The sequence below is a fragment of the Zosterops lateralis genome (assembly GCF_965231275.1).
Source record: "Zosterops lateralis genome assembly, chromosome: 2".
In the NCBI taxonomy this organism is placed as follows: domain Eukaryota; kingdom Metazoa; phylum Chordata; class Aves; order Passeriformes; family Zosteropidae; genus Zosterops; species Zosterops lateralis.
The window spans coordinates 16,565,924-16,579,751 of NC_139763.1; the positions used below are offsets into that span (position 1 = coordinate 16,565,924).

General features: G+C 39.3%; 1 protein-coding gene across 4 annotated transcripts in view; it reads right to left on the reverse strand.

Moving 5' to 3' along the window:
• Nucleotides 1-1,694: 1,694 nt before the first annotated feature.
• Nucleotides 1,695-13,828, reverse strand: part of CDKL5 (cyclin dependent kinase like 5) — a 130,313-nt gene continuing 118,179 nt past the window's right edge. For 2 of the 4 annotated variants that reach the window (XM_083854575.1, XM_083854577.1), the window contains 3 exons: nucleotides 11,721-11,843; nucleotides 10,498-10,617; nucleotides 1,695-9,268 (listed from right to left, as the gene is read on the reverse strand). In XM_083854575.1, coding sequence (XP_083710701.1) covers nucleotides 8,885-9,268; nucleotides 10,498-10,617; nucleotides 11,721-11,843 — 627 coding nt within the window. In that variant the 3' untranslated portion in view covers nucleotides 1,695-8,884. The remainder of the gene's footprint in view (nucleotides 9,269-10,497; nucleotides 10,618-11,720; nucleotides 11,844-13,828) is intronic. The other 2 variants (XR_014589275.1, XM_083854576.1) reach the window with 2 other exon arrangements.

A 13,828-nucleotide genomic window follows, 5' to 3' on the forward strand; every position in this document is an offset into this window, starting at 1 on the left:
TCAGCCTGTTTTCTCAGGAGAGGTGTGCAGCCCTGGGAAGCCCTGTGCAGCCCTTGATCTGCTCCTCCTCCAATCTGTATTTCTGCTTGTGACTGTCTCGACCCACATGCAGGATCTTGCACTTGGCTTTGATGAACTTTGAGGTTTGCACAGGCCCAGCTCTCAAGCCTGCTCAGCTCCCTCTGGATGTGTTCACTTCCCTCCAGCATGTCAACTGCACAACAGGGTTTGGTGAGAGGACACTCAATCCCACTGTCCATGTTGCTGACAAAGATGTTAAACTATCCTGCAGGCCTTGATCTGCAGAGATAGGGAGACCAATGTATGGGTTTGCAACTGCATAAAACAGAAGGGGTTTGAAACAGGAAGTAGGACCAAGAACTGCTTTCAGCTTTATGACCTGGATTTTTAGGATAGGATGCATAGAGAGAAGTGAGGGAACAAAGGGTGCTGAGAAGTTTGTACCCAATCTAAGTTACCTGATCAGAGACTGCCTCAAGCCTCCAGACCAGCCACTTTATTTCTAAGCCAATAGCTCCTTTATCTTAATGGGTATATGCAGGAATTATCCCTTCACTTCCATCCAGAGAAAAATGTCCACTCTCCCCTCCATCCCATGGGGGTCTGATACTGACTACACTGGAGATACCACATCAAGGTGCTCAACCTCTTCAAGGAGATGGCCACTCCAATTTCTGGGCCTCTGCAGGGGGTACAGAAAAGGGGTTACTAAACGAGACTGTTGGAAGACTAAGAGCCAAGTAAGGTTTTAAGAGTAAAGCCAAGTCCCCCAGAGCACTGGACACCTCAAGGAAATGCATTTCAACCCCATTTCTGGATGGAAATGTTGAAATGCTGGGCTGCTTGTCCTGGTGGAAGTTGAGGCCATTAGCTCAGGCTGGAAGTTTCCCTCTTGGGGAGGTGATGGGCACAGCTCAGTGCAGGCACTGGCAGCAGCCTGGTCTCACCAAGGCTGTGGTTGTTGCACAACCCATCAGGCAGCTGTTTCAGAGGGATCTAACAGACTGCAAGTCTTTCTGAAGCTCAGAGGGAAAGAAGGGAGGCCCAGGAAAAGCACTCCTCAGTTTGTTTCCAATTTCCAATTACCCCAAAGAATGAGAGATTAGCAGGGAAATATTTAAAGTTTTTTTAAAGCTGCCCACAGTAACAAAAAACTCATAGCCAGGATACACTAAAGAGGAAGCCATCAAAAACTTTCTGCTGACACCTCAACACTTGCCTAGAAGTGTCTCAGTTTACATGTGACAATGATTAAATGCCATCATGACACTTCCTGAGGTGAAGACTGTGGGTTGCAATTTTCAGGGCCTTTTAATTTCTGGTAGTCCCTGCTGAGGGGCTTGGTGGGTTGGTACTGTTCAAAAGAGAGAACAGCAGAGATTTTTGCCCTGAAAGGAAGATAATCCATCCTGCAATGAGACTAGAGGAGTGGTGGGCAACAAGGTGCTTCAGAGATGTTGCCCTGTGGAAACATCCCATGGAAACATCAAGGCTTGTTGGACAGATACAAGTGGCCTCTCAGATGGGGGAGTCAGCCAGGACCTGGCAGTGACCCACTGGGCACAGGAGTCCTGGTTCTGGACTGTTCCACTCATCTGAGCCAAGCTAACTATGGAGAGGTGCTCTGGAAGAGACGTGTCAGGAATGAGATCAGCTGTTGAACAATGCCAGTGTTCTAGTGCAAAATCTGCATTTTTATTAAAGACATATTTTGGAAGGCCCATTCAAAAATACATTGTGCTCAGTAAAAATTAACCATTTCCATGCTGATAATTAAGGTTACCACAGGATTTTTTTTTCTCTTTTAGAATATTTACAGCAACAATAGAAATTGTACAGAAGTAAAGAATGGAATACATGCTCAAAAAAAATTTGGTAAGGTGTACCAACAACATGATACAAAGGGTTGTATACAAACACTTTACAAATGGTTTATTAACTTGCATGAAGTCATCCTTAAATATTCAACACATTTTAAAATCAATTTGTATTCCAGGATTAAAAAGGCTAACACCACAACATATCCCTTCCACAACAGAAAGCACGGTAGATTTAAAAGTTTGTGCGCTTTAGATTTCTAGTAGCTGTTAAAAAACATCAGGGAATCTTATTCATGAATTTAGAAGTTTTGAAAGCTGCCTCCCCAGCCTGTTAATCTGTACTGGCAGATAGTGAAAAAATAAAAGATCTTCCTAAACTTCATTTTTCCCTCTTTCTTCCAATGACATAAATTTAAAATTAAACATTCCACAGTGGAGACCTAAGCAGTCCCGGAATTTCTTATCAGATTAACCAGATTTTAAAATGCCTGCATAGAATTTCCAAAAAACCATATAGTTTCTGGGAAGATTTTAGTGTAGATTTGTTCCATATAATCCAAATACAAAGTTACTTCTTTCAATTAGTCATATCCTTCAGTAGTACGAGTCTAAGATGTGCACTAGCAAAAAAAAAAAAAAAAAAAAAAAAAAAAGGAAGAAAAGGAAAGTTGAGATAGTTCCCTATGCTTGAAGTTTTGCCTTGTGACTGAAGAGTTAAAAGCTCTGCCACTGGATTCACATGTCAGGAGTTTACACCAAGAGGTTCATATCCTACAGGAAAATGGAACAGTGGCTTCCACCTTGTGCTATGAACATGCTTTATCTTTATGCTAATGGAAAGCTCCACGACAGCAGCTACTTCACAACGCATTTCTATGCCTGTACAATGAAGATGCCACCTTGCATTTCTCAGAACGAATCCAGAGAAACAATGCCCTGTGTGAACAGAGACCTGGTGGAAGGAAAAGCCTGGCAGGCAGTGTGTTTTGGTGGGGGCACAATGAGGTAAGGTATCTCACCCAGATGAAATGGAAAATTAAAATGAAGGAAATCCTGAGCAAGTCTAAGGATAGCTGTTTGAGTAAAACAGCAAATAGGGTGGAGTAGTAGATAAGGCCTCTAACTCCCTGAAAATCTGCACTAGAGAAACAACAAAGAACAAGGCAACTGCAATATTTGAGAACCACAAGGGGAAGGCCAAGGGAAGACTGCAAAGCAGTGCAAAGGATGGCATTGGGATTCTAGAGGGAAAGCTCAGATGGCTTGGAGGTTTCAAAGTATTTCAGATGAAGGCCCAACAATATTTCATTACATGGTTGCTAACAGTACCTAGAGGAAGAATCTTTTTAGATAACTCTTCAAAATTTGGAGTCAATAATAAGCTCAGAATAAACAAACCTAACCTAACCACATTCTGCAAGAGAGAGGAGGTAGATTGACTTGCAGAGAAGACAAGAGATGTGCAGTCATTCTTAGGCTAAGACACAAATTCCATGTTCAGGCTCTTGGACCATGTCTCAAGAGTCACTTTGTAATGTTCTAAGAGCCTGAGAAGCAATCTGATTTGTTGGAATGAAAGCATCCAAACGTAGTGGTGCCAGTCCCCTCACACTTTGCATGCATCTTCCACTGAGTAGGTCACCCAGCTTTTGCATCAAACAATTGGCTGCACACAAGGTCACAAATCTATATCCAAGCAGAACTCGGAACAAGTAAAATTCAGACCTAATTAATCAGATTTACCTATGCTGTCTCATGTGGTAGTTAAGACACTCCACTGAGATGACCTAACACAGCTTTTTTCTTACAACTGAAAGAGCATCTCCTATAAAATTTGCTTTGCTAATTTTAATGACATTTGCTTTGTGATTGCAAAATGAGGAATCTTCTGTTTCAGTACAACATTCAGTACAGCACAAGCCTTAACATGCCTGATGAATCTGAGCATTGATGCACTGCTGCTGCTTGACCATTTGAAAAAGGTGCCAACATCTAGAATTTCCAAGCTTTGTTATATGCAAAGGGTTTACTCAAATCACTCCCTTTAAAAAAAAGGCCAGAAGTTAAATGGCTTTTTTCCTCATTCACTACAAACCCAGTTAATGAATGGTTAATATCATGATACCATTAGAAAGAGTTGTGTAGGGAAAGGCACCTGTTCTTTAATAGTGTCTTGATTTGAAGGTTATTCAAAAATGGTTACACAGGGCACATCACCTTTCCAACCATCTTCTGTGGCACTCCTATTTCAAATGGTGGGCCTATTAACATGAACAACAGCCTAGATGCATGGTTTGTGATATTACCCCATTAACAGATGTAGTATGTATGTTAGCTGGAATGGAAAAAATAAACATTCATTGCCACCCCACAATTTGCAGTATATTATATATGGCTATCCTTTTCATACTCTTTGTGTGACTGGGATGCAAATATTCTCCCAGCTCTACTCTGACAGTGATCAACACATACAGAATTAATTACATGCAAGTATTTTGAAGCATGTCTCACTATCAAACCATTACAAGACATAAAAAAAATTAAATATGAATAAACCCCCCAATACTTCTAGAGCACAGCTCCTCTTTAAAGTGACTAGGTCTTGCCTTAGCTACCTAGATCACAATAGTGCTTTCAGAGCTGTATAATCTGTATTCCCATAGGCTCCCTGTGTTCTTACAGGGAGGTCTACAGAATTGTTGAGAATATATAGCTTTATCTGAGTGAACCTAGGAGTCTACTCAGCTAACACCTCATCAGCTTTTGAAGAAAAAAATAAAAGGTTGGTATGTAGCTTTTTAAACAAGCGAGATTCATCTCCTAAGAGATCTAACTGCAATGGCAGGGAAGGTGAAGAGCCTACCACAGGCCACTGCGTTCTGAAGAGTCACTCCAGCCTTGGTCCCAGAAACAAGTTGGTGTGGTAGAGAGAAAGGTGACAAGCCAAATGACGACCTGAGGATGCCTCATGCACTTGGAAGTTTGAAGCCTGCTTTAATATTGATCTAAAAGAATGAGTGGTGTTTGGGGAATGTTTTAAGAGACAAATCTGGGATCATTGACCTCCTGCCAAGAACTCTGCCCAGTGCTCTCCTGGCAACATCTCAGAGGGGCAACAAAGCTTGCACTGCAATAAATGGAGCAAGAAGTGTTAAACAGGTCAAAGGGACTGCTCTCTGTGGCCAGGTCTGCTGAAAATAGATGTTGTTCTAGGTTTATACATTTACATGGCAGTTTAAAACGACAGCTTGGACACTCAAACAATTTCAGTTAGGATGAATTTAAGGTGCTTTTTTTCAATTAAAAAGAGCTCAAGAACTATAACAAAAACATATAGACAAGTTTAGGCAGCTTGAGTTCTGCAAAATGACTACAATTAATTTCTGAAACTTAGTTTCTTTTTTATTCACATCATCAGTGATGCCATAAGGCAAAAGATTGCCAAAGAATAAAACGCAGTTTGACTAGGATCCTTTATACTAAATAAATCTATAGAGCATGTAGTACAGGACTCACAGACCAGTGAAAAGGAAAGCTCACACCTACAAAATAGTTTGCTCTGTAATTCTCTTCCTCTTTATTAAGTCAGAAAATCTCAGTCACTATAATAAGACTCCTTAGAAAACCTTGACAAAATTACATTAGCCATAGTCTAACTATTGGGAAGCCAGACCAAGTTAAAAATACACAATTCATCCCAGCACCAGCTGGCCGAGCTACTGGAATTTCTTGAAGAAAGAAAATACTACATACATTCACCACAATTTATTATTCAACTGAAAGCTACTACAGTTTGTTTAATTCAAAAGGAAAATGCAGTATGAAGCAGAAACAAATTTCTGTAAACATGGGCCACCAAAAACTCAAACATTCCTTGGGTCACCTTTGAAGATTTGCTAACTACTTTAAACAGCTATATGTACAGTCAGGGATTACCCTGATTTAACTTAATGGGTACAGAGAAAAAAAAAAAACAACAACCTTTAGAAACATTTTTCCTTGCTAGAAATCCTAACAACCACATATAGCCCAGTATCATCATCCCCAGCATGATGATCTTACCAGCAAGCTAAAAACCTTGCAGAGGCAAAAGGATACATATCCACGAAGCACAGGAGAGTCTAGACTGAACATTCCCTGTAAGACTGAATGCAAAATCATCAAGGCTGGAAGAAATCTTTGGGATCTTCCAGTCCAACCACCAAGCACCCTAGTCACCCCCAAACCATATCTCCAAGTGCCACATCCAGATACCTCTCAAACACTTCCAGAGTCAGTGACTGCACCACATCCCTGGACAACTTATTCCAATGCCTGAACGCTCTTTCAGTGATCTTTTTCCCCCTAACATTTAATTTGAACCTCTGCTGGCACAACAGAAGGTTGTTGTGCCATCAAACATCCTTTCACTTGAGACATGGGAGAAGAGGCTGACCCCACTTGGCTACACTCTTCCTTTCAGGTGATTGTAGAGGGCAATGAGGTCCCTCCTGAGATTCCTTTTTCCAGACTAATCACCCCCAGCTCCCTCAGCCACTCTTGTAAGACTTGTGCTCCAGGCCCTCCACCAGTTCTGTTGCCCTAAAAGAGACATTCAAACCACACTGCTTAGAGCCCCACTCTCTCAGTGCTTTTGTGAGGGATTTCAGTGGCATCAGCCCTTTTCAAAGCAGGGCTAACAGGGCTCATGTAGCTGTGACCAAGCAATGAATATAACAGAGACTGCTAAAATAAGCTGCTAAACTCTGACAGTGACAACAAGTAAATATCACAATATCTTTCCTGGATGCCCACTGAACTTAGGAAAAAACTGAATACCCTTTCATGTCTATTGTATTTATATATGCTATATATATGATATATCAATACAGTATATATCATATATAGAGAGATATTATATATCATATCTATCTATAGAAAAATCACATGCACATTTCTTGCAGGCAATTGACAAAGGAAGAATTCCTATTTTATATTTTTTTTAAATTTAGCAGACGTATTTTTAGTCCTGGACAAAACTGATATAACATCCTTCCATACTGTTCTTTCTGACAACAATTTTTACAGTAGTGGTGCCAAATTTGCTGTTGTTAGAACTTTGGTATGACTCAAGAGGTACTGAACAGCATGTCCAGTTTGCATTGTTATCCAAGTCGGAAATTCAGCTTTTACTGCCTGGCTGCTTCTATTAACTACATCTATGGCTAAATCATCCAATTTACATTCAGGTTAATCTCTTTTTGAAAAAGACAGTGTATTTGCAAGTACAGGTGTCTTACGAGGACAGCATCTAGAAAAACAAATTATGCTGCAGAGTAATGAGGGAGTAGAACTAATGTGTTTAAAAAGGAAAATTGTATTGTTCTGACACTACAGGCCTGGCTCTCCTCTTATTGCACAAAGTTTAGACTGGCATAAATCTTTTGACTCCTACTGGCTCATGTTTGATTTGCTTTACTGGTAGCAAGAGAGGAATCAGGGTGTGTATTTGCTACACTTGACATTCACCAAGGTAAAGGCAGTTTTAACTAAGTTGTACAGGAGACTGGAACTCAAGATCTAGTATTTTGCTGAGACTGGTAGCTGAACTGGGTATGGGAATATTTGGATAGTAAGACCTAAGGAGAAATCAAGTTGCATGGCAACCTTCTCCGTCTGTATCCAAATATCAGATTTGTAGCTTTAAATACATCCTGAAATGTAATAAAAAGTGCAAGAGTAGTTTAAATTCTAATACAGTGTTTATCTTATTAGTTAATAGATTGTTAGAGATGTAAAATACACATATGCATAAAAGCTTATATCATGATCTGCAGTGCCATGCTATGCTTAAGTGTCAAAGTTTTGCATTTCACTTGCAATTCATGCTGTGTTTCTTTGGTTTTCACCCCTGCTATTAAGTGGAAGAGCACCTGCTTTCGTAGTCATGGGGCACTTTATCTCTTTAGGAGAAACAAAAATTTGGTACTGGGGCTCTGTGCTCTTGATGCAGATGCAGAAATCCCATTAATATTACTTGGAAAGCTAAGGACACAGGGGAGAACATACTACATTTAGATTACTGTACAGTTCTGCAGTCTCTTACTTTTAGCCCATACTTCCAACAAAATAGCCCATAATAAAGCTTGGAATCGAATGCTGTCTTTTGTTTGTTACCAATAATGCCTATAATACTGGGCTCTCACAGCCAAGCAAGATTCATACTGTTACAGTCACGTTTATATCCACATTCAAATTTCCTTTTATTAGAAGTATAATACTGCACTTTATATCACAAATGTATAAAAAATATGGCAGATAGTGTCATAACAATACTTTTCTTTTAAATGAGTATATTTAAAAAACAGACAGTTATTTTCCATTTATATATATATTTATATATAGAATAAAATACTCCTGATGCAATATATAAATGTTACTGTTAGTTTTTTATAGAAACTACTGTAGCTGTTGCACTGCTTCACAATGTTTCAAACAGCTCAAAATAACTTTACCTTATAACATAAAAGATATGATTATAACAGTACGATATTGGGTCATCATAAATAAATATTACAAATCCTATCAAATATGGAAGTTTAAAAAACAAATTTAAGACATACAATTTAACTTTAAACCCTTAACAGGGATACACTTTTATCACATAAACCCCACTGTTTTAACTAGGCAGCAAAAAATGTAGTAAGGGCATAGGCCTAGACAATGCTTTCACCCTTATAAGTGCCAATACATACCAGAAGTTTCCCAGCTTTCAGACAGAGATGTGCACTGAGCTGGAATGTAAATGAGAGAAAATGACAGTGCATTTTGCTCCCTGACCGGCACACTCTGCCTGGCATCCAGTGACATTTCTGATGACCAGTAATTCATAGTTCACTCGTGTTCCTGTACAATCCCTGACTCTCTCGTGGTGCTGAACAGCATAGCTCCACACGTACATATTGCACACCTCTATAAAGCTGAAAATGCAGTCTCACCATCACCAGAACCACCACCGCTCTCCCGGGCTGCTCTCCACCCACACTGGTCTGTTTGCTGGGCAGTTACAAGGCCGTCTCTTTGAGATCGTTCAGGTTTGGCATTCGCGCCCGGTTGGTTCGGCTGTAGGTGTGCCCGTTCTGTCCGCTCTTGGAAGGCAGCTGGTCCGAGTAGGGGGGTCCCTCGCTGACAGCCCTGTTCACGGGGGACACGTGCCAGGTGGGCTCCAGCTGGCTGGGGATCTGCAGGGTCGGCCGGCTCTTGGGCTGCGGCTCCGGTCGCACGTTGCTGCTGCTGCTGCTGGAGCTCTGACTCATGGGGTGAATTCGCACTTCAGGAAATGGAGCTTTGGCTGGCTGGCTGGGCAGGGGCTGGAAGCGGGGCTCAGCAGCGACAGGGTGGTTTGAGGAGAGGTGTAAGAGCTTCCGAAGAGATTTTAATGGCTGGCTCTGAAAGACACGCACAAATGCTCCATCATATCAAACCTCCCGTAAAAAAGCTGTCCTATCCTAAACTGGACATCCTGAACTTTACAGAACTTCTTCACTTTTAGTTCATATCTGTTTGATATATTTCATTCCAAGCTATGACTACACACCTGAGAAAATGTCTTCTCATCACGGTCCAATCTATTAGCTACCTGAAAAGATAGAACCTTTTTTCCCTCAAAAAAAAATTGCTCCCATCAATTATTTTATCCTGGTTTCCTTTGAAAATGCAGGCATAGACAATTGCATTAGCTGTCCATCTGTCACTTCTCCCTCCTGCTATTAACTTAAGAACCTCAGCCACATTTTAAGAGGAACAGATTTCAGAAACACAAGTTCTTAAAAATGTTGTGAACATAAATTAGGGGTTAGAGTGAGTCTTGAGTAACCATCTGCACTGAAACAAGGTCTGGCAGAACTCATAAGTTATTTTGTTTGCTGGCAGCTGGGTGATAGACAGCTCTAGTCTCCCACAGCTTCCTTCAATTGCTGAGCAGGTTGAAGGTGATACAGGGTTACTGAAAATAGGTAGCAAGAGCCTGGGGAAGCCTGTGTACACAAAGTGGCATGAAAGCAGTCTCATTAAATTCCACAGCTCACAGAGCAACTTGTTTCTTCAAACACTGCAGCTGCAACAAACCCTCTTTTCCAGTTTCCAATGTGACAACAACGAACATGGCACTGACACTCCCTCTCAAATACTGCCCACTGAGCTGGTTTTAGAACTGGAGAAAATAAAGTTGCACAAGTGCAGTGCTATGCTGCAAAAATGCAGCCAGCTGAAACTGCCAGTCTGTGCCAAGTATCAAACTCTGCGGAGCAGCTGCCAACCCTCAGGATTCACCATTCCTTACAGAGCTGACTTGAGGGCTTTTGCATCGCTACCAGCACTGCATCGCTACCATAGACCTGCACTGAAACACTGCTTGCCTATAATACAGAAACTTAACCAATATTTCAAGGGGCTCAAAGACTGACACAGGACATTTAGCCTCTTTTTTCCTTGTCATTCATGTCCACATTTCAGAAGAATTGTGCAGGACTGCAGGTACACGATCTTTTACATCCACGGCGCGAGGAATTAGAAAGTTGGGTAAAAATGTCAAATGCAATTCTTCTATTCACCAGAGAAAAAGCTGTCAAGATACATCAGTGATATTAATATATAGGGAATTGATAATGCCACTTACATGAGGCTGGATTTCTGTCATCTTCTCAGGATGCCAATCCTTCTGCCTGCTGCTCTGGTGATTGGAAGAATGAATGGCTTTCTGTAATGCCAAGAGATCCTGACCTTCAGTGTTAGGCATCTGCAACAAAATATTAAATACTGGTCTCCTAATATTTTCTTAAGAATAGCTGTCAATAATTTCCCAAAGTTAATTACAGAACACAAGTGAAGCCCATTACTGCAGCAGAATTGCAATGACCTCTCAATAATTCTCCCCAAAGTAAGATTAAGTGGCTGTGGACATCATGCAGATTTGCTCTACCCTTAGCCCTTAAAGCATTCACATGCTGTTAGTGTTATTTGCTGTAAGAAAGAGCAGTTAAACAAGGCCTTAAAAATAAAATTAAAAACAAAATATTGTTGAGCCTCATCTTCATTTAAAAAGCATTCCATACTGCAGTTAAGACCATGGATCAGTTCTATAAATTTGCTCCAGAGTGAAGCAGACCAAAATCCCTCTAAACTGATGTCTTGACTGACATCACAAAACCAAGAGCTTTCTCTATTCCCATCTTCCTTTTCCTCCACAAATATCCCAAACTAAAGCAAAAATTAAAAAAACAGATGAAACTTTATGGCAGAAAAGTAATTAAAAACTTACATGTAGCTTTTAATCTCATTTCAAGAATTCTAAGTAAAAAGAGGACAGTCAAAATATAATGTATTTTTAATGCAAGCTGTCTTTTATCATGAACAATCATGACAAACAAAAATACAGACAGACACACGAGCTGAAGTTCTTTCCAGATCATCCATTGTTAGTACTTGATTTATATAAATTTATATATAAAGGAATAGTTTGTATAAAATTATGTACTTACAATATATTTATAAATCAAACCAGGTTAATTTTTTTTCTGAATTAAACATAATGAGACAGTTTAATTTTAAACATACATAATTTTCCAACTATTTCCCTTCCTTAGTCTTACTCCCAAGACTCATTCTCTCTGGAACTATGTAGGGTACATTTTCACTACACTAAATACTAAAAAAAAGGTTTTTTGGCACAATCTGTTTCAACAAAACTGCCAATTTTACTTAAATTTATTGAACTGGCCCAAGATACTTAACTGGCATGAAGAGGAAGTGATACCATGAAAATAAACCACATGCTGCTGTAGTCAGTAAAACAAATTTACTGGAGCATTTTACATTGTTACTGTACTTAAAAATTAATACCATTGGTAGAGTGACTACAGGAAGTTTTTTCAAAGAAGAACTATGCTTTAAATTATTCTTTGAATTAAAAAGAGGAAAGAGGGATTTCTTGATGCTTGGATTCTCGCCGTTGGTTGAGTCTGTCTGCAATATAAGACACAAAAACTAAATGCATAGTATTTCAATTCAAGAGATCTGCCCCATACTATGTTAACACTTTTTTTCTTTCTTTCCTTTTTTTGGTAATTCGACAATACATGTTATCAAGCCTATAATTTTGCTTTTGGAAAATACAATAATGATTGAAAAAAGCCTATGGAACAAATTCAAGGAACTCAATGCATAGAAAGCATGTAAAAAAAGATCAGCACACCTATTCTAATATCCACGTTCATTAGGAATACAGAATGTGTTTATTTCAAAGGCTTTTGGAAATAACTGGTAGTTCTGGTTGACTTTACTGAGCTTTGAATTTAATCCTGTAACTCTGGCAATCACTTTGATAATGACCTAAAGCAGTATGACATTTCTATTTTTATATAGAGACAATATGAAAGATACACTAACAATAATAGGAGTTGGTTTCAGAATGAGCACTTGATAGTTACTCCAGGGGAAAAAAAACCCCATTCTATTTTTAACTTGCAATAAGAGCTAAGGCTCCAAGATGAATTATTTCAGTTCTAACATAAATATGCTATTAGCAACTTCACGTATAGCTGCAAGTACACTGGCTGTTTTATTTTAATTTCTAGAGCACAACCAAAGAGCTTACCAGTGGATGCATGAACAACAAACAGAACTATAAGGTACTAGAATTATAAATGGGTCTATTTCTCCCCTGCTCAGGCATAATAAGGACAACAAGTAATAAGGACAACAAGCATAGGACATATATATTGTGCCTTGCATTTTCCTGTCTATCAGAAGAAATCTTTATTTTGCAATAGAATTATTATATGACTAAATACAATGACAAGTGCACTACCAAAAGCAAAGGCTTTCAAATAGTTTTTTCAGGTTCTAGATTCCATCCAAGTTAACGAAAATCAATAATTAGCATAGATTGTGTTTAGGAACTTCATGGTCAGAAGAATTTCCTGTTTCAGATGTAGTAAATTAAAAAGGAATGAAAGCATTGCTAAGAGAAATGCTCACCTGCAACTGTTTTTTCCAAAGCAGATAATTTGTTCATACCCATAGCTTGAAATAAGTACCAAAATCTGCAAAACTCAGGCTCCTCTGAAGATAGTGCCTACTGACACTGTGCACAACCCTCATGGTTATCAAATTGTTTGGTGGCAGATGACATAAAACTGTGATGCTAAAAATCCTCAAAACCTTTTGCTACATTACTAAAACACTTCAAACAATGAAAAGGAGAATGGGTAAGAACAGCTCTGCAAAAACAATATTGCAAAGAATTCCCATAACAGGCAGTAACAATTGCTACCCCACGAGGCACCTGGAGAACCCTAGGGGGACTGATTCATGGGAACAACCTGCAGGAAGAAGTGTGAGGAACTGGGATCAATTCTGGGCTATTAGATATTTTGAGAATGACATTACTAAGATGTCTTCAATCCAAATTCAGGTATCTTTTACGACTCCTGTGATGATGATCACCAGCAAAATGAGACTTGCCAAAGGATATCAGAAGCAAATCATAGCTAGCTATTTTGTGCTTCCTAGCTCTGCGACAGTCCTCAGGTCTAGTTTGTTATTTCTTGCTGAAAGTCTGTGTTTGAGTAAATAACTGAAATTTCATACTTGTAGGACTTTACAAGAATTGTAGGTCTCAGAAAAAAAACAACTTAGGTAGTCACAAACTGTCTATTAAGACTTTTAATAGAAATTCAGAGAAAACATATGGGTAGTAGAAGAGCTAATATTACAGTGCTGTGAACAGCTTTTACTACTAAAGCCAAATCTGGTGCTGAAGTGAAGGCATTAATTATTTTTTGTCATGGAAGATCCTAAAGACTGTTGAAAAGTTTGTCAGGTAGATGTCTTCAATTAACAGATGAAGAAGAATAAATAACAGTGTCTGAGCCAGACACCTGTACACACACTGGTGGTACAGTCTATGCCTAAGTACTGTCCTGGTAATCAGCTGTGAATAGAAATGA